This window comes from Dendrobates tinctorius, unplaced genomic scaffold, assembly GCF_039654945.1.
Source record: "Dendrobates tinctorius isolate UK_male_01 unplaced genomic scaffold, ASM3965494v1 ptg000013l, whole genome shotgun sequence".
NCBI classification, from domain to species: domain Eukaryota; kingdom Metazoa; phylum Chordata; class Amphibia; order Anura; family Dendrobatidae; genus Dendrobates; species Dendrobates tinctorius.
The window spans coordinates 17,890,584-17,917,370 of NW_027361681.1; the positions used below are offsets into that span (position 1 = coordinate 17,890,584).

General features: G+C 47.6%; 1 protein-coding gene across 4 annotated transcripts in view; it reads right to left on the reverse strand.

Annotated features, from left to right (window-relative positions):
- The window catches only part of RXRA (retinoid X receptor alpha), a 276,687-nt gene extending 255,363 nt beyond the window's left edge, over positions 1–21,324 (reverse strand). Inside the window, exon 1 of one of the 4 annotated variants that reach the window (XM_073559470.1) lies at positions 21,220–21,324. In XM_073559470.1, the coding sequence (XP_073415571.1) occupies positions 21,220–21,319 (100 nt within the window). In that variant the 5' untranslated portion in view covers positions 21,320–21,324. Of the gene's footprint in view, positions 1–21,069 lie in introns of all 4 variants that reach the window. The other 3 variants (XM_073559471.1, XM_073559474.1, XM_073559472.1) reach the window with 3 other exon arrangements.
- Positions 21,325–26,787: the final 5,463 nt, after the last annotated feature.

The following is a 26,787-nucleotide window of genomic DNA, read 5'->3' on the forward strand; positions in this document are numbered from 1 at the left end:
GCGCTGATGCAGGGAGCTGGTAACTAATGTACACATCGGGTATCTAAGGGAGGCACGTCCCTTGGATACCCGATGTGTATGTTAGTTACCATCTCCCTGCATCAGCGGGCTGGTAACTAACGAACACAGCGACGCCGCGCGCTCGGCGTCGCTGTGCTGATCGCTGGTGAAGCTGTCTGTGTGACGGCTCATCAGCGATCACATAGCGATTCACCAGCGATCCTGACTTGTTGATATCGTTGTCGGGATCGCTGGTAAGTCGCTATGTGTGACTCCAACCATGTACCGTAACTTCTATTATCCCAGATCCCAGGATAAGCATTTCCTTTTTAAATTGGGGTCCTCACATTGCGCCTGCACAGGTGGTAGTGTGCCGCCAAACCGCTTATAATAATAATAATAATAATCTTTATTTTTTATATAGCGCTAACATATTCCGCAGCGCTTTACAGTTTGCACACATTTTCATCACTGTCCCCGATGGGGGCTCACAATCTAAATTCCCTATCAGTATGTCTTTGGAGTGTGGGAGGAAACCGGAGTGCCCGGAGGAAACCCACGCAAACACGGGGAGAACATACAAACTCCTTGCAGATGTTGTCCTTGGTGGGATGGATTACCAGAGCAGTATCAAATACAGGTGAAGCACATGGGTTTTTTTTAAAGGCTCACATCTACCTTTTGGCACATTACTGCCTCCACAGAAGCCATTGTGTAGGCGTGACATCTGTCCATCTTCACAGAACCCTCTTCATATTCACTGTAGTTCTGTGGTATCTTTCATGAACCAGGAAGATTAGTCTGAAGTGATATGGAGGGCTGCAGAACAAGGATCAGATTAAAAGAAAATGATTTTGCTTAGAAAAAAATAAGGGTTTTCATTAGTAACCGATGCTGCGTCTTTAACAGTCTTGTACGAACCACAGAAAAAAGTTTTATTTGTTTTCACAATTTCCAATATCAGCCAAGATCACCTGCTAGAACATAGACAGATTAACACTCTGCTGCTATACCAAAGAGATCCTCAAAAATTACATTAAATAGCAGCGTGCAAACTCCTGGCAGAAGGAATCCTTATGGTATGTGCACACGCTGCGGATTCTGCTGTGGATCCGCAGCGGTTTTGGTCCTGCGGATCCGCAGCAGTTTTTGCTGCGGTGTAGAGTACCATTATAATCAATGGAAAATGAAATCCGCAGTGCAGACGGTGCGGAATCGTCCGTGCGGATTTGCGGTGGTTTCAAATCAGCAGCATGTTACTTCTTTGCGCGGATTCCGCTGCGGTTTGGCACCTGCTCCATGGCAGGTGTCAAACCGCAGGGGAAACCCGTAGAAAATCTGCAGATAAACGGCAGGTGTTTTGACCTGCGGGTTTACAAAAATCCACGCGGAACATTCCACAGCACAATTCGCAGCGTGTGCACACACCCTTAAAGTTCACTGCTGCACTATAAAGCGATCTCGAAGATGATTCGGCAGGGGGCCAAAAATAAAAATCCCCAATGTATGTGGGATTCCCAATGGCCCCGACCTCACAGGAGCCTTGCAGATCAATTGCCTCTAAGACAGAAAAATGGAAAAAAAACTTTCTAAATAAAAATTTGCACTTATAAATAACAGCCCATCACATGGGAGCCCATAAACTCAGGCTTGCAAACCTATGGAGAACCTACAGAAATCTTGAATTCTGAAAGAAAAAAAACAAACAAACTGCCTCAATATATCCCAGCAAAACTTTCATTCCTGATCCTGTTAGAATAAGGGCCTCAACAGAGCAATAATAACATAGGCATAAAAATGCCCAAGTCTTAAAAATGCCACCCTGGTGAGAGATGGCGCCCCTGACTCCCCCATTGTAAAAGTACACTTAAGAGAGGGTCCTTTCAAGGTCATGTCTGAGGTCACCCACTGCGACAAAAGAACACTGGGCCCTACACATCTCACCCACAAGGGGTGTTCAGTGGAAGAAAGGGCAATGTGGAAAAGCTGAGATGATCTCCATGGAGTGAAAGGTCAGAGATGTCAAGCTGCGTTCCCTCCTTATGTCCCATCGTGGAGGGAATTCATGGTCATTACGAAGAAGCAGAAAACAGAAGGAACAAATTGAGAAGTGGAGCGAGTCTCTATAAATAAGAAAATACATAAACTTTTTAAGTCTTCTTTTTTGCATTCGAATGATGACCATTTTTATCTTCTAGTCTTTGATTTTTCAGTTTCATTTTACTCTCGACAGCAGTGGCGTCTTCATTTTGACTTCCTGACACCTGCTCGCTCACCCAGATTCATTCCAAGCCCTTTTGGTCCATTTCATGCTCACTGGGCTGCAGAGCTAAACAATCACTTTATAAAATTCAATGACCAATGTGAAAGAAGACGTTAAACCCTCCGGGGAAAAGAAACTGTCCAAGATGAGATGGAATAGAAGGAGTTAATGCATTGTAGCAGCACCTCGGATAAACGCCTTCCTGGCGAGCCCTTGGATGGTCTACAATAATGGCGTAAATGCATTACTATATAATCAGACTAAAGTAAAGAGCTGCCTGGATAACAGAGATAATGGGGGTCAATAATTACTGGTCAGGAAATGCATGAATAACTTTGGATGCCAGCAGGTCCAAGATGGAGATTAGATGATATCAGGTTGAGCTGGCCATAGCCTGCAGCGTCCAACACCCCAATACCTGGCCCCATTGGTACACCGATCATTACAGAAGGGTCACAGTGACAATAAGATGAATATCATGATGGAAATCAATGGCTCAGTTTATTGAGCTACTGTAAGTCAGCCCTCTCCTCTGTGTGATGGAGAAGGGGGCTGGCTTGGTTATTGAAATAGGCAAGTCATCCAGTGCTGATGACCTGCCAACATGGGAGACACTTTCATGTGTCAAGAGAAAACTGGTGATAGAGCCAATTTATCCAATTCTTGCGCAAATTTGATCCAATACTGGAAAATAACCCAAAAACTAACAGAAAAAGAAAACGCATTTCTAGATGAACTGGATACCTCTATCCTATGTTACCTATAAGCATTACGCATATTAAGAGCTGGTTAACAAGTGAAAAGTCATCTATATATTTTCTGCTGGCAGTTAACATCTGGGCTTTTTTTTTTTAAGGTCTACAAGACTAATGCATCAAGCATACTCTGACACCCCAAAAAAAGTTACAAGGTTACTAAACTCCACAAATCCGCAGCAATACACCTAAGTATATGCAATAATGGAAAAGAATAAATCCGCGACCCCCTGACTGGCGATTCTGCCCCCATCCGTCTGCTACGTTCTTTCTATTCTTCTCCTAATAGAAATGTCATCTTTCCATTCGTATCCACGTAGCAACGGCTGCAAACACTCCAGCAGAACGAGGAATGAATGCGCCAATTAGGAGGCACAATTAGCAGAGAAAAGTGCAGGCTAATAGATGGAATGCGCAGCGCTATTTTAATTCAAAATCATAATGGCGACGATCAATGAGCTGCAAACAAGAAGCCGATGAGGAATGATATTCTCACCGGACCCAGGACAACTGGCTCATGCCTACAATGATGATCTTAAATGGCATTTCACTGACAAACGAAACAGGCACTCTCAGCGTCACGTCACATTGGCGCAAAAAACACGCAAACCTCAGGGATTCAACAGCACTAATTAAACCAAATTTTAGGTGACATGGCAAAAGGACCCTCATCTCATGCTTCAAGTAGTGGATCTGTTGTGGAAAAAAGTCCATGAGCAAATCTACAGAAAGCTGCATCCAAACTAATAAAGAGGTACAGCTTTGACGCCAAGATGAAAGTCTGTAAACTCTCCTCCGGTCGGACAGTCTGATCACCCGCCGATCTCTGTATTCTGATTGGCCGCAGAAGTCACAAGCAACATGAGATCAAAGCTGGCTGCTCTTACAATAGGAGAGCAACTTTATATTTAAAATAGAAAAAAAAAAAAAAATTGTGCTTTTTTTTTTTTTTTACTGTTCAGCAGATTTGGACTTATTCATTCAGCGCAGTGCCTACATGTCTGTAATTGTTGTACAACCCCTGGCAAAAATTAAGGAATCACCAGCCTTCGAGGATGTTCATTCAGTTGTTTAATTTTTTTTTTTTGTAATTCTTTATTTACGAATTTTAGAAAAAACAGTGTAACAAAACTCACAGTTCAATCAATCACAAAAGATTATGATCATTGGATAGACATTAAACCTGTGGGTTCAATAAAGCAAGCAATTTACAGTATCAAATGTTATGAAACAACTACTATAAAATAACATAACAGTCAGGTAGGACAACTTAGTACTGTCTGGTGACTTGTCAAGGTATGAATTAAGTAAATGATATTAGTTATTAACCTGGAAAATATAAGTCGAAGGCTGAAAGCTCCTATGATTTAAAGCTAAGCGAGGAGGCCTGCCACTCCCAAGGACATCAAGGGCAGTACCTCGGAGGAGCTCGACCACCATGGCCTCCCAAGACACATCAGAGAAATTCAATCCCCTCTACTCCATTTAATCAAAGGATCCCATATCTTAAAGACAGTTGTTTAATTTTGTAGAAAACAAGCAGATCACAGACATGGCACGAAACTAAAGTCAATTCATATGGCAACTTTCTGGCTTTAAGAAACACAAAGAAATCAAGAACAAAAAATGTGGTAGTCAGTAATAGTCACTTTATTAAACCAAGCATAGGGAAAAATTATGGAATCACTCAATTCTGAGGAAAAAATTATGGAATCATGAAAAACAAACCACAAAAAAACACTCCAACACATCACTAGTATTTTGTTGCACCACCTCTGGCTTTTATAACAGCTTGCAGTCTCTGAGGCATGGACTTAATGAGTGTCACACAGTTCTCTTCATCAATCTGGCTCCAACTTTCTCTGACTGCTGTTCCAGATCAGCTTTGCAGGTTGGAGCCTTGTCATGGACCATTTTCTTCAACTTCCACCAAAGATTTTCAATTGGATTGAGATCCGGACTATTTGCAGGCCATGACATTGACCTTATGTGTCTTTTTTCAAGGAATGTTTGCACAGTTTTTGCTCTATGGCAGGATGCATTATCGTCTTGAAAAATGATTTCATCATCCCCAAACATCCTTCTAATTGATGGGATAAGAAAAGTGTCCATAATATCAACATAAACGTGTGCATTTATTAAAGATGTAATGACAGTCATCTCCCCAGTGCCTTTACCTGACATGCAGCCCCATATCATCAATGACTCTGGAAATTTGCATGTTCTCTTCAGGCAGCCATCTTTATAAATCTCATTGGAACGGTACCAAACAAAAGTTCCATCATCATCACCTTGCCCAATGCAGATTCGCGATTCATCACTGAATATGACTTTCATCCAGTCATCCACAGTCCACGATTCCTTTTCCTTAGCCCATTATAACCTTGTTTTTTCTGTTTAGGTGTTAATGCTGGCTTTTGTTTAGCTTTTCTGTATGTAAACCCCATTTCCTTTAGGCGGTTTCATACAGTTCGGTCACAGACGTTGACTCCAGTTTCCTCCCATTCGTTACTCATTTGTTTTGTTGTGTATTTCTTGTTTTGGAGACATATTGCTTTAAGTTTCTGGTCTTGATGCTTTGATGTCTTCCTTGGTCTACCAGTATGTTTGCCTTTAACAACCTTCCCATGTTGTTTGTATTTGGTCCAGATTTTAGACACAGCTGACTGTGAACAACCAACATCTTTTGCAACATTGCGTGATGATTTACCCTCTTTTAAGAGTTTGATATTCCTCTCCTTTGTTTCAATTGACATCTCTCATGTTGGAGCCAGGATTCATGTCAGTCCACTTGGTGAAACAGCTCTCCAAAGTGTGATCACTCCTTTTTAGATGCAGACTAACGAGCAGATCTAATTTGATGCAGGTGTTAGTTTGGGGAATGAAAATTTACAGGGTAATTCCATAATTTTTTCCCTCAGAATTGAGCAATTCCATAATTTTTCCCATATGCTTGGTTTAAAAAAGTAACTATTACTGACCACCACAATTTTTCTTCTTGATTTCTTTAGTGTTTCTTAAAAGCCAGAAAGTTGCCATATGAAATGAATATGGGTTTGTACCATGTCTGTGATCTGCTTTTTTTCTTCAAAATTAAACAACTAAATGAACATCCTCCAAGGCCAGTGATTACATAATTTTTGCCAGGGGTTGTACATGTGGTGCCCATTTTTCTCCATGGACATTATATGTACATATATGGGACTATCCACATGTCCAACTAATCTGCATAAAAAAAATCTGATCCTTGTCCTATCTGATCCATTTGAAGAATGGGTCCCTAAAAGAACAGACGTGTGCTGTCTGTTTCCATAGCCTGGTTGCTTAGAGGCTCTTGGGAAACCTCCATTAATTTTCAGTATACAGATAAAAGGTGGATGCCAAAAAAATGAAACAGGGAATGAATGCAGACAGATGAATAACAGATCATCACAGGGATGAAAAACAGGCAATCGCAATCACTGTTCCTCCTCTGTATTTATAAGGAAGAAAATGGTCTTTCAGAAGCAAACCGGACACATAGGCATGTCTAAAGTCTAATATGCAGTATTCGGGAAGAGATGTACAGTCTGACCTAACCTGCAATAAAAATTGAACCACAATTTCCAATTTTTCCAAACTTCATTCACTTTGCTGCTATTTTTTCACAGCACATCTTCCCTCTAACAATTCTGGCCACGTGGACGTACCCTCCTAGTACACGAGCTCCTGCTAAGATCAGATGAATGCATCGTGAGCGCCATTTCTATTCCAACATGCAGTTAATTGAGGACCATCTACAATGTATGATAACAAAAGATTTCTAAGGCCAGTTTACCCACTTTTTCCATTTTCTTCATAGCATAAAATAAAGTTTATTCCAAATTGACTGAGCGCTGCAAAATAATGCCGAAGTGCCTGACAATTACAAGGATGACTGTGAGCAAAGCGTCTACTGTGAGAAAGGCGTCTACAAGGAAAAGGTCGGCGTGCAAATGGGTTTCTAAAGGAGGAACTTAAAGGAAAGGACTACAAAAGTGAAGGTTAGTTTACCATTTAAAGGGATGAAAGCCGTGTCTACTGTATAGAATAAGAGACATTGAGAGAAGCTAGGTAAAACGAAGCGGATTATAAAGAAGCTGTCAGGGTTGATCAAATAATGATGCAAAGCGACTGAGAAAACCGAATAGAAGCATCCCATTATTCCCAGCACTGAAACGACTATATGCGCAAAGAAAGAAAATGCCAGCACTACAGGAATATACAAGGATAATGTGAAAGTCATAGAAACTCCAGAGCTGAAGGAAAGGTCAGAAGACTAAAAAGATGTCACCACCATATACACTCATCAGTCATAACATTAATACCACTGACAGCTGATATACCGCTGATTATCAGGTGACAATGGTCTCTGTGCCCCCAATATACAAGTAGTCAGTTCTGAAACTTATGGTGTTGGAAAATTTAGGAAATTTAAGAATCAGCGCAACAAGGGGCAAACTGATAACTAGAGGACCGGGTTCAAGCATCTCCAAAATGGCAGGTCTCATGGGGTGCCCATAAATGGTGGGTCTCAAGGAGGGACCATGGCAGACGGCGAGTCTCATCGGATGCCCCCGTTACACGGCGGGCCCTTAATACATAGCGCGACTCACTGGGTGCCCTCGGCATATACGGCGGGACTCACGGGGTGTATACTGTAGGTCTCTTGGGGTGCCGTCAGCTATGATAGTAAAGTGTCAGATCACGCAGAGCATTGTGGCTATGATAGAAAGGTGTATAGATGCAGACCGGTTAGGTTGCCCACGTTGATACCCACCTACTCCATTTGAAGAGGAAAAGCAAAAGACCAAGGAGCGTGCAATCTGTCCTACTCAGATACCTACAGAAAATTCACTGCAAGTCACTATAATGTGGGGTTTGATTTACTCAGTTTCTCTCACTCTTTAACACATAACGTGACGGAGCCAGGGAGATAGCGATCATGGCAGCAAGATAAAAATCGCTGTAATCCTGGAATATCATTTCATGAGAATTTTATACAAGATGCCAATAAAATCTCGTACAGACAGTAATTCAAGAACAACATGTCCAGATGCCGATCAGGTACAATCCAATCATGGATGAGAGGAGATCAGAGTCCACTGGCATGAAGCAACTGTCAATCAGGGGATTCTCACACACCGGCGGATTTCATTCATTTGAAATGGGATGTTTTGAAGGAAAGTAGATTGGTTTCTGCAAGCTCCATTCAGATTAATAGCACAGTCATGGAAATTCCTCAACATTTACGCTAGTCTTTGGTACAGTAAGTGGCTGGGCAGAAAGTGACATAGAACATGGATCTGCTGTACTGGCACCGTCATGTCCAAATTCTCAGTAGCAAATTTGAAATTCACAGCAAGACAATTCTTTTTTTAGCGTATGTCAACCATTGCGACAAAATCTGCATGTAACATCTGTGAACTGAACGGTGGCTTAGCTGTGAAAAATCAGCAGAAAATCTGCTATGTGCGCACTTATCTTTACGAGACCAGAGTGAAAGGAGACACACCTCACTACAATGACAACAGTATATAAAAAGTCAGGCTCATGGGGGGCATTGTCACCCAGCTTAACTCGGAGCCTGCATGACATATAATTCTGCTCTCAGCTTGTCTCTTCTGAAGTTTTGCCTCCCTAGTTTTCAGTCTTCACCGCTGGGCTCATTTTTATCTTCATTACATAAAAGCATTGGATACCAGGCACTAATAGTGCCATCAAACTTAGGACCACAGGAAATGTGAAAAAAGGAAGTTGAATTAATTTTCTTTACTTTTTATACATGTTATATTGAAGTTGCACTCTATGTGGCCTCCAAGAACAGCTCTTGAAGTTTTAGAAAATCGAGTCCATGCTCAATTACCCCCATTAGCCTGTGAACCGGGGGGCTCTGAGGACAAGAGCCAGTGTCAGAAAGGCAATGCACATTTCAGTAGGTCAAACTAAGAACACAAACAGGAAATCTTGGAAGGTCCCTTTTTATAGAGCCCATGTGCCTTTAAATGCTCTGCCGTCCTCCCAAGAAGCTGCAGTCATAAGACTCTGCTTTAACCACTAAACCGCACCTCTTCCTGATCACACAAAGCTTCAGAGCTTTCCTCCACAGCTTCACAAGTTTGGTTACCACTGCACAAGTCTATACAAAAAAAAAATCACAGCTCCGTCCAGAGAGAGAAAACTTTCTCAAAGGCTCTTTAATCCGTGCTCAATGGGGAAGAAAAAAAAAAAAAAAAAAAAAACACACAATAAGCACACAACACATATAAATCATACTCTATAGAAAGCCATCAGATATCACACTTATTATAGGGTGGAAGGCGTTCATCTACTGTCGTGAAACCACAACTTCCAGCATGCCATGATATACATGATAGGGACTTCACAAGGGCTGGACAGTGCCCGAGTTGTAGAGTATATACTTGCAGTGGATTTCAATGGTTCATGGCCCTTAACCCTTATGATAGGCCGCTCATTGAATTCTGTAGGCCGATAGTCACAAGATCAGTGGGACCACCAGGGAAGTTATCATCTGTGGATGACTGATAACTTGCTAATTGGGACGATATATTTAGTCAAGGCTGAATTAGAAGATTTCATATACAGTACATAGTTACATAGGTTGAAAAAAGACCTAGGTCCATCAAGTTCAACCTTTCTCCACCAATTACATACTTTCATCTACAGCAGGGGTCCCCAACCTGTAGCCCGGGAGCTACATGTGGCTTTCAGTCCCATGAATTGTGGCTCGCGACTGTCTTCCAGCTTGGTGCATTAGCTCCAGGTCTAAGAAACAGGTATGAAGAGTACATCTCACAATGGTGAATTTTGTGAGTATCCCTGCACAGAAGAGCAGATCTGGATGCACATATACTGGTCTTAGTGGTTTAGAGATAGTTTAGGTATGGTATGCTGGAGGATGGTACTACCTGTTCTTGAAGCTGGATGTGACAGTGTGTTGGGAGTGCTGGATGGGAGAATACTGAATGGGGGTATTGTGGGAACCCCTGGATCTCAGTGTGATGCTTTGTAATGATTTATGTGGAAAAGCATTGGTTATCACTATACCTGTAATGGGGGTTTTGAGTGACACTACTTTGAAGGAGATGGGAGCTGGATGTGGCTCGCGACCCTCTGTCTAAGCTGAATGTAGTTCTCAAGGTCAGAAAGGTTGGAGACCACTGCTCTACAGGATATAAGATGTAGCAGGCATTATTAGGGTACCACTACACATTTCTAAGTACATTTACTACCCTGTTCCAGAGAGAAGTGTAAAAGTGTCCGTACACATGAAAAGAACATTGGCCGAACCCACTAAGCGCCTGATGGAATGGGTGTCAGCTGAGTGTGCTTGCACCTGTTGGAAAAGTCATCAACTGAGCATGCATGCACCTGTTGGAATAGTCAGCCATCAGTTGAGCATGCATGTGCCTGGTGAAATAGTCATCAGCTGAGCCTCCATGCGCTTATTGGAATAGTCATCAGCTGAGAGTGCATGTGCCTGATGGAAAAGGCAAGCCAAAAGAGGAGCGCGCATGCTCCTGGTGGAATAGGCAGCCATAAGAGGAGCGTGCATGCCCCTGGTGAAATATTCATCAGCTGAGCAAGCATGCGCCTTGTGGAATTGTAGTCAACTGAGTGTGCGTACATCTGCTGGAATAGTCAGCCATCAGTTTAGCGTGAGATATATATATATATATATATATATATAGATAGATAGATAGATAGATAGATATATGTGTGGGGGGGGCAGGGGGGTTAGGAATAGGAGCTGTTGAGTGAACTGGATGTGCACATACTGTATATAGGAGGGCGGGGAGAATAGGTTTGTGTCAAATGAGACTTCCAAAGAATATGTGATAAATGTCCGATCACTGGGGACCACGCTGTTTACTAGATTGGTGGTGGGGGTGTCAAAGCCCCTGCTCCTTCTCACATGCATTGGCAATGGAGCATAAGCTTGTGCCTCTCCATTCTAGGTCTATAAAGTGGACAGAGTACGGTGCTTGGCTGCTTATGTCAGCCCCATAGACATTTCGATAAACAGACCACTGGTTTGTTCTACATCCACTAGTTGCAATACTATATCTGTACACATACATCTATTACAGGGCAAAACACTGAACCCCAACATCCATCAAGAAAATCTATTTCCTAGTCTCATTTATTTACCCAGACAAGATGTTTTGCAGCAGCTGCGTTAGAAGGTGAAATAGAAGCAGGTTTTACAAACTGTAACTCGCGGCAGAAGAAAGCGCTGGAGAAAAGCTGGCGATCCGTCAAAAGTTATTTAGTTAAATATTTATTATTGTGACCACAAACGGGAAGTCGTTTATTTCCATTCACACCAGCGACACAGGGACCCTGGAAGAGGAGAGGGGCGAATGAATGGGCGCATCCAGGGGTAAGATGCGACAGTCAGCTGTGGGAAAGCCCCTGATCATTAGTAACGATCCAGCCACTAATAACAATTCTAAATGATTAGTTACATGAAGGGTATTAGTAATAAATATCTGTGCATGTAGCTTAGTGCCTTTCCTTACAGCACGGAGGCCTCGCTGTAGCACTGGAGAAATTAATCTATTGGTCCCAGTAATCCAGTTTATAGACTGGTATGGTCATCTACATGTAGGACAGGTAGTTACCGTACTTACGGTATATGCCACACGACCATCAAGCGCCTGTGTTGTGGCCTCCTCCATGAGCATCAGGCCTTGCAAAAAAGCAGCACTATGACACTGGAAGGAACCAACAATCGGGCCTGGGTAAATAAGGCAGCACAACACTGAACTGACACCAAGGCAGGGAACCTTAGGCTTCAAACAGGAAAATAAGTGTGTTAAACATCTAAAAACCAAAGTCTAGCAGGCCTCTGAGGAAACGGATTGGAATATTTCCCTTTGGACCTGGCAATGTTCTGCTCTGTACAGAATCCAGCTCAGAAAGGGTTAACACTGGTCGCTGAATCGGCAAGATGGACTTGAACCCTGGACTCCTATTTTTCTTCTTTTTTCTATATTCACGTGTGCGAGATGAAAGTCCAGCCGTCCCCTCCTCTATTACGTACGGGATCAGCCGCTCTGCGTAAAGCAGTACACACCGCCACAGATTTTGGAATCAGAGATGCTGTAAACCTACAGATGTCAGCAGATACGTTGGGAATGCTGCAGAAAACCAGACAATATCTAGACAGAGGTCAGCAGCCATACTGGAAACATTTTAAGAAATAGTTTTTCCCAAAAGACAATATATTGCCGTGCTCTGACCAAGGTTGGATACTGTTAGGGTCTGTGCACACGCTGCGGATTGGTCTTCGGATTTTTATCTGCAGAACCGCAGGTAAAATGACCTGCGGCTTTACCTGTGGTTTTGCCCTGCGGTTTGCCACCTGGACAATGGAATAGGTGGTAAACCGCAGCAGAATCCGCAGAAACAATTGACATGTCTATTGTTTCTGCGGATTCAAAACCGCAGTTTTTCCGCAGTTAAAAATCCGCAGCATGTGCACAGCAGAATGTAAATCCCATAGGATAACATGCTACTGTACACTGTCTGCAGAACTGCTGCAGTTCTGCTGTGACCAAAACCGCAGCAGAACCGCAGCAAAAACCGCAGCGTGTGCACATAGCCTTAGGGTCTGTGCACACAATCAGGAATTAGCAGCGCTTTGGATGTAGCGCATGTCCGCTGCCGGCTACTGAATGCAGGTGAATCCGCATGCGTTCATTGAACCATGAGGATTCACGGCATCCAATACATTGTACGGGTGAGATTTATCTTGCAGAGGCAAGATAAATAGACATGCTGTGGTCTGGAGTGACGCGCCGCATGTCCGTCTCTGTAGGTGATCCGCGGGCGCCTCTGGATGCATAGTGGGCATGGGATTTCTTGAAATCTCATCCACTATGCTGTAACATCTGGGCGCTGGACAAGTATGCAGCGTCCAACCCGCAGCGTTTATTGATCGTGTGCACATGCCCTTCGGCTGGGTTCACACGTTGCGTTTTGATGCATTTTTTTCGCCAGCTAAAACCTGCTCTCTTGATAGTTAAGAAGTTGCTTACAAAAAAGCTGCTTTTTTTGCGTGTTTTTATCAGGTACATTTGTCTCTTGAACATGCTGATAAAGTTTCGTGGCCCCCCCCCACAAAAAATGATGCAACTGCCTGAGTTTTCTGCACCAAAAACGCAGCAAAACCCGATACCTGCGTTTTTTCACTTATTACGTTCGACGGGTGAAAAAACGCTGAAGGAAGTGACATGATGCAGTTTTCAAAAACGCAGGTGTTTTCCAATTCATCCAGGAAAAAAAAACAATGTGCGGTGCATACATGAGATTCCTGAAAACTCACAGCTTTTGCTGGTACTGTAAAACACAGCTTAAAATTTGCATTAAAAAAAGCTAGGTGAACATAGCCTTAGGGTGTGTGCACACGCTGCGGATTCTGCTGCGGATCCGCAGCAGTTTCTGCTGTGGTGTACAGTACCATTATATCCTATGGGAAATGGAAACCGCAGTGCAGACGGTGCAGATTTTTCCATGCGGATTTTCTGCGGTTTCTAATCCGCAGAAAGAATTGACATGAGGTGATAAACCGCAGGGCAAAAAAGCCGAGCAATCCGCAGGCTAAACCGCAGGTCTTTTGACCTGCAGATTTTGCAAAGTCCGCACGGATCATTCCGCAGCAGAATCCGCAGCGTGTGCACACACCCTTAGGGGGATCTGGCAAAAATCCTTCACCTAATTAGAAGAGAACTCTCATATTGGGTTTCCTAAATGACAGCAATTTTTATGTAAATTTGAAAATTTACAGGAAAAAAAAAGCATTTTGACAGCGATGAACCAACACTAGTGATGAGCGCATGTGTTCAGATAAGGTGTTATCTGAGCATGCTCGGGTGCTAACAGAGTGACTTCAGAGTGCTTGAATACTATGCTCGAGTCCCCGCAACTTGCATGTTTCTTGGGTGTTCGACAGCCCGCAAGATATGTATGGATGGCCTGTTTGCTAGGCAATCCCTGCATGTGTTGTGGCTGTATAACAGCCGTGAGATATGCAGGCGCTGGGACTTGAGCATATTATTCAACATGCCGAAGTCACTCTGTTAGCACCCGAGCATGCTCAGATAATACCTTATCTGAACACGTGCGCTCATCACTAGTGTTGGTTCATCGCTGTCAAAATGCTTTTTTTTCCTGTAAATTTTCAAATTTACATAAAAACTGCTGTCATTTAGGAAACCCAATATACACAAATGTATACACAAGTGTGTGCACACACCCTAAAGCTCCTCAGCTCGCCGCCACATCTCCGTGACGCTTCTTTTAACTCCAAGAGCTTAAATTAAAAAAATTAAAAAAAAATCACAAATATTTGTATGAAAAATAATATAGGATTTCAGGCCAGACTGAATAACATGCTCTATATATCAGAGTGAATAACGTGCCCTGTATATCCTGAGGCTCTGCCAAGTCGAAATGAATGCAGAAGTGTTACTACCTAAACATTTAGACTGTAAACTCTTGGGATTATTCAGTATTTTCTATGACGTTTCCCCTCTAAAATAAAAAAATGCTCCCTAAATATAAGTTGAGTTTTCCGTAAACCCCCTGGATTAGCGCTTCCATACCGGTATTATGCACACTGTCTGGTTCCTGTGCTCGTTGGGGGGGTCTCGATAAACTGTGGGGTCTGAGTTAATCTTCACTATACAAGGGTCTACATTAATTTAAGGTCTGAAAGTTTAAATTCATTTAGAGCTCTGTGGACTAAATTATTTGTGGGGTACGATGCTGTTTAGTCTGAATAAACGTATCTCTATGTGTCCTGTCATCTCAGTTATTGGGGAGGTACCCCTGTGGTCTAATAGGTCAAGGCTTCAATTAATTGAGGGTTCTGACATCTAATAATAATTTTGCTGTGTGGGGTTTGAATTGCTTTTGGGCTTTTGTGTCTGGTATCTGAACTAATTTTCTGGAGTCCAATAAGTTGTGGGGTATGATGTTCGGTGTCTGAATTAATTTTGTGGTTGAGGTCTAGGGGTCTGCAGTGATTTTGGTGTCTGGAACCCTTGCACCCATTTTGTAGTTACCTTCACCGCGCTGGCTGCCGGTCTTCACTGTAGATACAGAACTGTGCACATGAAGCAGGTACCCCTGGATGTACAGATCTACTATTCCCTCATTTTTCGGGGGGGATTGCTCATTAGGGAACGCTCAATAACAGTCATCATCTGTGGATCCCCACTGAGTCTCAAGGCAGTTGTGCACTAAAGTAACGCTATTGTCCGGTATATGCACAGTATAGTGTCATTACAGAAAGTGCAGAACGTGACGCTTCTCCCAGTCCCTGCTGGTATTACAAACCATGAATAGTTTATTTATACCGGTGACGAGCAATGAGACACGGAGCTGTCAAAAAGCAACGTGATACATGGCGTGAGGCGTTTGATGGAAGTCTTGGCACGCTCCGCAGTTCTACTGGTGACACAGTCTTTATACGGGGCTCAGATGGTTCGGCCTGGCATTTACACTCACAAGGTAAGGGCCGAAAGGAGAAGGAGAAGAGGGACAAACTAAATAATTCAGCCAAGAGGGCACAGATATACTGCCGCTATGGCTGACTTTCTATAAGCAGCACTTGGGACAATGCGGCCATGATCACATTACTTTGGCACAGGTCGTAAAGAAAGAAACTGGAGAAGCAACTTTCATTTTTGTTTTTGTGAGTGCAATTCTTTTCCTTAGTGTCCTATTAACATAATGTAAATGGCAAGCATACCTCTGAGTATAACTACACATAGTAGTCTCACCTACAGCTAGGGGTCATCTGCAGACATTACACAGATTAAAGGGAACTTGTCACCCCCCAGAGCCTATTAAAGTAAAAGAGCCACCTTCAGCAGCACTAAGGCTGCATTCTGTGATGGTGGCTCGTATGTTTATTATCGCTATGAAAGCTGATATAATCACTTTCATAAATTTTCCGCCATACCTCTATTAAGTCAGGGAGGTATATTTTCTCCCCCCGTCTCAACCGCCTCACAGCCGTTCATCATACCCCTTTGGGCTCCGTGCGCCTCCTCCTCTCTTTCTTTTGACGTCACCGGTGCCTGCGCTCTGCAATCAGTTCTTGGGCATGCGCCGTGCACGCTGCCCGGGACCTTACATCAGGTGATGTAAGGATATTGCGCCTGCATGTAGCGGAGGACCCAGATCTGACGCCTGCGCAGTGAGGATCTCTGCCGGCGGAGGGAGATGGGCACAGGAGCCGAGATCCTCACTGCGCAGGCGCCAGATTCCCAGCCCTCCAGTGTGAATACACCATAACACACTGCGGGGCAGGATCTGGGGCCTCCACTACAGTCATGGCCAAAAGTTTTGAGAATGACACAAATATTATATTTTCACATGATCTGCTGCCCTCTGGTTTTTATGTGTGTTTGTCAGATGTTTTTATCACATACAGAAATATAATTGCAATCATATTATGAGTAACAAAAGGTTATATTGACAGTTAGAATGAGTTAATGCAGCAAGTCAATATTTGCAGTGCTGACCCTTCTTCTTCAGGACCTCAGCAATTCTCCCTGGCATGCTCTCAATCAACTTCTGGATCAAATCCTGACTGATAGCAGTCCATTCTTGCAAAATCAATGCTTTTATTTTGTCTGAATTTGAAGGTTTTTGTTTGTCCACCCGTCTCTTGATGACTGACCACAAGTTCTCAATGGGATTAAGATCTGGGGAGTTTCCAGGCCATGGTCCCAAAATCTCTATGTTTTGTTCCCTGAGCCATTTAGTTATCACCTTTGCTTTATGGCAAGGTGCTCCATCATGTTGAAAAAGGCATTGTTGATCGCCAAACTGCTCTTGGACGGTTGGGAGAAGTTGCTCTTGGAGGACATTCTGGTACCATTCTTTATTCATGGCTGTGTTTTTAGGCAAGACTGAGAGAGAGCCCATTCCCTTGGCTGAGAAGCAACCCCACACATGAATGGTTTCAGGATGCTTGACAGTTGGCATGAGACAAGACTGGTGGTAGCGCTCACCTGGTCTTCTCCGAATAAGCCGTTTTCCAGATGTCCCAAACAATCGAAAAGGGGATTCATCAGAGAAAATGACTTTACCCCAGTCCTCAGCAGTCCACTCCCTGTACCTCTTGCAGAATATCAGTCTGTCCATGATGTTTTTCCTGGAGAGAAGTGGCTTCTTTGCTGCCCTCCTTGAGACCAGGCCTTGCTCCAAGAGTCTCCGCCTCACAGTGCGTGCAGATGCACTCACACCTGCCTGCTGCCATTCCTGAGCAAGCTTTGCACTGCTGGTAGCCCGCTACCGCAGCTGAAACACTTTTAAGAGACGGTCCTGGCACTTGCTGGTCTTTCTTGGGCGCCCTAGAGCCTTTTTGGCAACAAGGGAACCTCTCTCCTTGAAGTTCTTGATGATGCGATAGATTGTTGACTGAGGTGCAGTCTTTCTAGCTGCGATACTCTTCCCTGATAGGCCATTTTTGTGCAGTGCAATGATGACTGCACGTGTTTCTTTAGAGATAACCATGGTTAACAGAAGAGAAACAATGATGCCAAGCACCAGCCTCCTTTTAAAGTGTCCAGTGGTGTCATTCTTACTTAATCATGACAGATTGATCTCCAGCCCTGTCCTCATCAACACCCACACCTGTGTTAATGGAGCAATCACTGAAACGATGTTAGCTGGTCTTTTTAAGGCAGGGCTGCAATGATTTTGAAATGTGTTTTGGGGGATAGAGTTAATTTTCTAGGCAAATATTGACTTTGCAAGTAATTGCTGTTAAGCTGATCACTCTTTATAACATTCTGGAGTATATGCAAATTGCCATTCGAAAAAATGAAGCAGTAGACTTTGTAAAAATTAATATTTGTGTCATTCTCAAAACTTTTGGCCATGACTCTACACGCAAGTGCGATATCATTACATCACCTGATATAAGGTCCCGGGCAGCGCGCACGGCGCATGCCCGAGAACTAATTGCAGAGCGCAGGCGCCGGTAACGTCACAAGAAAGAGAGGAGGCGGCACTTGGAGCTAAGAGGGGTATGATGGACGGCTGCGACGCAGTTTGGACAGGGAGAGAAAATATACCTCCCTGACTCAATAGAGGTATGGCGAGAAATTTATAAAAATGATTATTTCAGCGTTCATAGGGATAATAAACATAAGAGCCACCTTCACAGAATGCAGCCTTAGTGCTGCTGAAGGTGGCTCTTTTACTTTAATAGGCCCTGGGGGGGGTGACAGGTTCCCTTTAACATGCAGATTTTACCTTATGTGTTGCAATAAATAAAATCTGCGGGAAAAATCTGCACATGAATGAGCCTGTGCTCTAGCTTGTAAGCCTGCAGACTGCTCCACATAAGGCTATGACAACCACATCCACACCTGGAAGCGCTACAAATTTGGTTTACAGAATCCACATTGCATACCTGCAAAGTCTGAACACGGCCCGACATCATCAGGACTTGACAGGTGCTGGGTGCAGAGATACTGGATTATCAGACATTTGCCTAAAAACTCCATTATCGAGGGGAGAAAACTTCAAGAGCAGCTAAAACTGAACACAACGCATAGTATTCCTCCTAGCGAGACGGGTCTACTGGTCGGTTTTGGGCATTCAGGCTTCGGGTGAATACTTACTTCATTCATGTGAATCAGATTGATGATGTTTGCAGAAATACATGCTTCTGCTGCGGAAAACGGGGTAGATTGCATACATTTCTGCATTAATTCTGCTGCATGTGAATTCACTATCCAGGGAACAAGTGCCAGAGTATCAATCAGTTACCAGATTAGAAGAATTTCACTGTCTGTTCAGACTGTTGACCTCTGGGCTAATTTATGTGACACAACAGGAGTCGTATTTTCTTACCAGTATTCCGGCTGAACCACGGCAGCTAGTGCCAGCTATGAGAGCCGCAGTTGGGCTGGGATCTGCAGCCATAACATGGATTAGAAGATATGGTCACGATAACGTCGCATGCATAAGCGCTTCGGCGTTGTTCACATCCACGACGTTGAAAACTATGCCGTGTTTGTAAAAAAAGCACAGAGCAGCGTGCAATGCCATTTTTCCCCATCAAAACAATAGACCCCCCCCATTATAGTCAAAGTAGTCCACGCGGCAAGGCTGGTGTCCATTACGTCACGCATAGGGCAGTTCCATCAAGTTGGGGGTTTTGGCTCCTATGACGGAGCAGATGAACAACGTTGACAACGCCTGTGTGAACTTGGCTCAACACAAAAGCCTACGACGGGGCTAATCAGGTGATGGCCGAGGCACAACGCGCCTCACTGCTCACAACATTGTCAGTTATTTTAATGGATATGCCACAATATCATAAAGCCCTGGAGCAAACCCGACAAACTAGGCAGCCCCCGACTTCAGACCTGCGCTCGTTATTTGCAGCCGGCGAATAGGCTCCATTCCACTTCATATCGTTTCATATTAACATCATGTGATGTACGGAGGCTCAAAAAATCCCAAAAAGAACCTTTACATCAGCGCCTGAGTGTTGGGTCCAACACCAGAACAGACACCTGAGACTGCCGCCCAAAACAAATGAGCAAAATGTGAAACTAGTGCACTGCGTTCCACGACAACAGCAAGTGACGACCCGGAAACCTGCGAGCGGCGATCACTCAGTGCGACCTATGAGACGCGCAGGGAATTCCACGGCTGGATTCTGTGTAAACTTTCCCAGTCCTCAGGGACACAGATTTTAGATAGAAGAACTGAAGCATCGCGATACAACAATCACACAGACATGTAATCAGAGGAACAATGAGCATCAGAGCTCTCTATACCTGCACTACACCATAGGAAAGGCATCTTCATATCACATTACAGGTAATTACAGCATGACCAGATCTAGCCCCAAAACCTAGCTGCGGGCAACTATAACCCCCACCATGCTGTAACTGCCCTTATGTTGGGAGTTGTAGATTCATCATAACGCTGATCTGATTGTGTCCGGATACTGAAAATTAGATAGAAGCCTAAATGCCAGCGCTGCCAGTAAGTGCCAACTCGGGTTAATAGTGGGCGGCACTGATCAGATGTGAAAGGCACTAAATTCGTCAGCTTTGAGGTTTTACGTGTTTTCTCATAGTCTGGGTATTTTGTAGTCGTCTTCTACAAACCACAATAAGGCCATGTGCACACGATGCATTTTTCCTGCGGATCCGCTGCGGATTTTACCGCGCAGAAACGCTGCGGATCCGGAAAGTGATTTACAGTACAATGTAAATCAATTTTTTAAAAAAACGCTGTGCAGACGCTGCGGTTTTTTGTGCAGTACAAAAAATGCAGCATGTCACTTCTTTTGTGCGGTTTTCCACCTGCTCCATTCTCCAAATCCACAGGGGGAAAACCACAGTGGAAAACCGCACAAAAACAGGAAGAAATCCGCAGGAAAAATGCAGGTCATTTGACCTGCGGATTTCATCAAATCTGAAAATCCACGTGTGCACTTAGTCTAAGACAATTCAGGCACAAATTAAGCAGTACCTGGGCACTGAGCGGGCAAGGGTGGCAGACTGTGACATGACAGGTCCTGGGGGGGGGATCTTTAAAAATCATTTAGCCTTGGCTCTCAGCCCCATGTTGTTTAACACTGTGCTGGGTCTGAAACGTATCCAAGTGCTAATGAAGCCTTTGGCATGTCAGGGGTTAATACCTACTGGAAAAATGTCATCCACCCAAAGCGCAGAAGTTCGACAAAACCTGGATGCAAAGAGTTAACTGGCATTCTCCAAATTATTAGATGAGGTACTGGGGGCATCACTCCCACCCCTGCACACCTCTGCCTGACCCTAAACCTGCACTTCACCCCGCAGGAGGAAGTTTAGCACTGGAGCCCATCTCCTGCCCCACCGCTGGAGCAGAACTTGGGCACCTGGAGGGCAGAGAGCAGGGCACGCGGAGGACGTGGCCCCCAGCAGTCCCAGGGGCCCGGGGGAAGGAGCCGTCAGCGCAGCGCCCGCAGAATGATGCACTCACCCAGCGGCAGGAAATGCTTCGTGTCCATCGCTGTTAACTCATGCCCGGCGAGGAGTGAGGGAAGGTCGGGCTCTCTGAGGGGCACGGCTCGGCGCTCCGCAGGATCCACAGCCGGGGAGGCCGCGGCGGACGAGTTGTAGCAAAACTCACCAACAATGTAAGAAAAGTGTCTCCAGCTCCACTCACTGCAACAGCGGGGCCCCGCCAGGGGGGGAGCGAGCAGCGACCTCTGCTGCAGCGACCGGGACATGCAGCCTCTGCCGGCGCGCGCACACCGGACGGGGGGCACCCTCATGTCACACAAGGGAAGGAGGAGGGGGCACCCCGAATGTCACAGGGGACCTGCACACCTCATGTCACACAAGGGAAGGAGGAGGGGGCACCCCGAATGTCACAGGGGAGCTGCACACCTCAAGTCACACAAGGGAAGGAGGAGGGGGCACCCCGAATGTCACAGGGGACCTGCACACCTCATGTCACACAAGGGAAGGAGGAGGGGGCACCCCGAATGTCACAGGGGAGCTGCACACCTCAAGTCACACAAGGGAAGGAGGAGGGGGCACCCCGAATGTCACAGGGGACCTGCACACCTCATGTCACACAAGGAAAGGAGGAGGGGGCACCCCGAATGTCACAGGGGGAGCTGCACCCTCATGTCACACAAGGGAAGGAGGAGGGTGCACCCCGAATGTCACAGGGGGAGCTGCACACCTCATGTCACACAAGGGAAGGAGGAGGGGGCACCCCGAATGTCACAGGGGAGCTGCACACCTCATGTCACACAAGGGAAGGAGGAGGGGGCACCCCGAATGTCACAGGGGGAGCTGCACCCTCATGTCACACAAGGGAAGGAGGAGGGTGCACCCCGAATGTCACAGGGGGAGCTGCACCCTCATGTCACACAAGGGAAGGAGGAGGGGGCACCCCGAATGTCACAGGGGGAGCTGCACACCTCATGTCACACAAGGGAAGGAGGAGGGGGCACCCCGAATGTCACAGGGGAGCTGCACACCTCATGTCACACAAGGGAAGGAGGAGGGGGCACCCCGAATGTCACAGGGGAGCTGCACACCTCATGTCACACAAGGGAAGGAGGAGGGGGCACCCCGAATGTCACAGGGGGAGCTGCACCCTCATGTCACACAAGGGAAGGAGGAGGGTGCACCCCGAATGTCACAGGGGAGCTGCACACCACATGTCACACAAGGGAAGGAGGAGGGTGCACCCCGAATGTCACAGGGGGAGCTGCACACCACATGTCACACAAGGGAAGGAGGAGGGGGCACCCCGAATGTCACAGGGGAGCTGCACCCTCATGTCACACAAGGGAAGGAGGAGGGTGCACCCCGAATGTCACAGGGGAGCTGCACACCTCATGTCACACAAGGGAAGGAGGAGGGGGCACCCCGAATGTCACAGGGGGAGCTGCACACCTCATGTCACACAAGGGAAGGAGGAGGGTGCACCCCGAATGTCACAGGGGAGCTGCACACCTCATGTCACACAAGGGAAGGAGGAGGGGGCACCCCGAATGTCACAGGGGAGCTGCACACCTCATGTCACACAAGGGAAGGAGGAGGGGGCACCCCGAATGTCACAGGGGAGCTGCACACCTCATGTCACACAAGGGAAGGAGGAGGGGGCACCCCGAATGTCACAGGGGGAGCTGCACCCTCATGTCACACAAGGGAAGGAGGAGGGGGCACCCCGAATGTCACAGGGGGAGCTGCACACCACATGTCACACAAGGGAAGGAGGAGGGTGCACCCCGAATGTCACAGGGAGAGCTGCACACCACATGTCACAAAAGGGAAGGAGGAGGGTGCACCCCGAATGTCACAGGGGGAGCTGCACACCACATGTCACACAAGGGAAGGAGGAGGGTGCACCCCGAATGTCACAGGGGGAGCTGCACACCACATGTCACACAAGGGAAGGAGGAGGGTGCACCCCGAATGTCACAGGGGGAGCTGCACACCTCATGTCACACAAGGGAAGGAGGAGGGTGCACCCCGAATGTCACAGGGGGAGCTGCACACCACATGTCACACAAGGGAAGGAGGAGGGTGCACCCCGAATGTCACAGGGGGAGCTGCACACCACATGTCACACAAGGGAAGGAGGAGGGTGCACCCCGAATGTCACAGGGGGAGCTGCACCCTCATGTCACATAAGGGAAGGAGGAGGGTGCACCCCGAATGTCACCGGGGGAGCTGCACCCTCATGTCACACAAGGGAAGGAGGAGGGTGCACCCCGAGTGTCACAGGGGGAGCTGCACACCACATGTCACACAAGGGAAGGAGGAGGGTGCACCCCGAATGTCACAGGGGGAGCTGCACACCACATGTCACACAAGGGAAGGAGGAGGGTGCACCCCGAATGTCACAGGGGGAGCTGCACACACCACATGTCACACAAGGGAAGGAGGAGGGTGCACCCCGAATGTCACAGGGGGAGCTGCACACCACATGTCACACAAGGGAAGGAGGAGGGTGCACCCCGAATGTCACAGGGGGAGCTGCACACCACATGTCACACAAGGGAAGGAGGAGGGTGCACCCCGAATGTCACGGGGAGCTGCACCCTCATGTCACACAAGGGAAGGAGGCGGGTGCACCCCGAATGTCACAGGGGGAGCTGCACCCTCATGTCACACAAGGGAAGGAGGAGGGTGCACCCCGAGTGTCACAGGGGGAGCTGCACACCACATGTCACACAAGGGAAGGAGGAGGGTGCACCCCGAATGTCACAGGGGGAGCTGCACACCACATGTCACACAAGGGAAGGAGGAGGGTGCACCCCGAATGTCACAGGGGGAGCTGCACACCTCATGTCACACAAGGGAAGGAGGAGGGGGCACCCCGAATGTCACAGGGGGAGCTGCACACCACATGTCACACAAGGGAAGGAGGAGGGTGCACCCCGAATGTCACAGGGGGAGCTGCACACCACATGTCACACAAGGGAAGGAGGAGGGTGCACCCCGAATGTCACAGGGGGAGATGCACACCTCATGTCACACAAGGGAAGGAGGAGGGGGCACCCCGAATGTCACAGGGGGAGCTGCACACCACATGTCACACAAGGGAAGGAGGAGGGTGCACCCCGAATGTCACAGGGGGCGCTGCACACACCACATGTCACACAAGGGAAGGAGGAGGGTGCACCCCAAATGTCACAGGGGGAGCTGCACACCACATGTCACACAAGGGAAGGAGGAGGGTGCACCCCGAATGTCACAGGGGGCGCTGCACACCACATGTCACACAAGGGAAGGAGGGTGCACCCCGAATGTCACAGGGGGAGCTGCACACCACATGTCACACAAGGGAAGTAGGAGGGTGCACCCCGAATGTCACAGGGGGAGTTGCACACCATATGTCACACAAGGGAAGGAGGAGGGTGCACCCCTAATGTCACAGGGGGAGCTGCACACCACATGTCACACAAGGGAAGGAGGAGGGTGCACCCCGAATGTCACAGGGGGAGCTGCACACCACATGTCACACAAGGGAAGGAGGAGGGTGCACCCCGAATGTCACAGGGGGAGATGCACACCTCATGTCACACAAGGGAAGGAGGAGGGGGCACCCCGAATGTCACAGGGGGAGCTGCACACCACATGTCACACAAGGGAAGGAGGAGGGTGCACCCCGAATGTCACAGGGGGCGCTGCACACACCACATGTCACACAAGGGAAGGAGGAGGGTGCACCCCAAATGTCACAGGGGGAGCTGCACACCACATGTCACACAAGGGAAGGAGGAGGGTGCACCCCGAATGTCACAGGGGGCGCTGCACACCACATGTCACACAAGGGAAGGAGGGTGCACCCCGAATGTCACAGGGGGAGCTGCACACCACATGTCACACAAGGGAAGTAGGAGGGTGCACCCCGAATGTCACAGGGGGAGTTGCACACCATATGTCACACAAGGGAAGGAGGAGGGTGCACCCCTAATGTCACAGGGGGAGCTGCACATCACATGTCACACAAGGGAAGGAGGAGGGGGCACCCCAAATGTCACAGGGGGAGCTGCACACCACATGTCACACAAGGGAAGGAGGGTGCACCCCGAATGTCACAGGTGGAGCTTCACACCACATGTCACACAAGGGAAGGAGGAGGGTGCACCCCGAATGTCACAGGGGGAGCTGCACACCACATGTCACACAAGGGAAGGAGGGTGCACCCCGAATGTCACAGGGGGAGCTGCACACCACATGTCACACAAGGGAAGGAGGGTGCACCCCGAATGTCACAGGGGGAGCTGCACACCACATGTCACACAAGGGAAGTAGGAGGGTGCACCCCGAATGTCACAGGGGGAGCTGCACACCACATGTCACACAAGGGAAGGAGGAGGGTGCACCCTGAATGTCACAGGGAGAGCTGCACACCACATGTCACACAAGGGAAGGAGGGTGCACCCCGAATGTCACAGGGGGAGCTGCACACCACATGTCACACAAGGGAAGGAGGAGGGTGCACCCCGAATGTCACAGGGGGAGCTGCACACCACATGTCACACAAGGGAAGGAGGAGGGTGCACCCCAAATGTCACAGGGGGAGCTGCACACCACATGTCACACAAGGGAAGGAGGAGGGGGCACCCCAAATGTCACAGGGGGAGCTGCACACCACATGTCACACAAGGGAAGGAGGAGGGGGCACCCCAAATGTCACAGGGGGAGCTGCACGCCACATGTCACACAAGGGAAGGAGGAGGGTGCACCCCGAATGTCACAGGGGGAGCTGCACACCACATGTCACACAAGGGAAGGAGGAGGGTGCACCCCGAATGTCACAGGGGGAGCTGCACACCACATGTCACATAAGGGAAGGAGGAGGGTGCACCCCGAATGTCACAGGAGGAGCTGCACACACCACATGCCACACAAGGGAAGGAGGAGGGTGCACCCCGAATGTCACAGGGGGAGCTGCACACCACATGTCACACAAGGGAAGGAGGAGGGTGCACCCCGAATGTCACAGGGGGAGCTGCACACCACAAGTCACACAAGGGAAGGAGGGTGCACCCCAAATGTCACAGGGGGAGCTGCACACCACATGTCACACAAGGGAAGGAGGGTGCACCCCAAATGTCACAGGGGGAGCTGCACACCACATGTCACACAAGGGAAGGAGGAGGGTGCACCCCGAATGTCACAGGGGGAGCTGCACACACCACATGTCACACAAGGGAATGAGAAGGGTGCACCCCGAATGTCACAGGGGGAGCTGCACACCACATGTCACACAAGGGAAGGAGGGTGCACCCCGAATGTCGCAGGGAGAGCTGCACACACCACATGTCACACAAGGGAAGGAGGAGGGTGCACCCCGAATGTCACAGGGGGAGCTGCACACACCACATGTCACACAAGGGAAGGAGGAGGGTGCACCCCGAATGTCACAGGTGGAGCTGCACACCACATGTCACACAAGGGAAGGAGGAGGGGGCACCCCGAATGTCACAGGGGGAGCTGCATACCACATGTCACACAAGGGAAGGAGGGTGCACCCCAAATGTCACAGGGGGAGCTGCACACCACATGTCACACAAGGGAAGGAGGGTGCACCCTAAATGTCACAGGGTTAAGAGGGCGCACCCCACATGTCACAGAGGAAATAAGATGCACCCCACTTTCACAGTTAAAGAAGGGTGCACCCCACATGTCACAGGGAAAAGAAGATGCACCACACATGTTACAG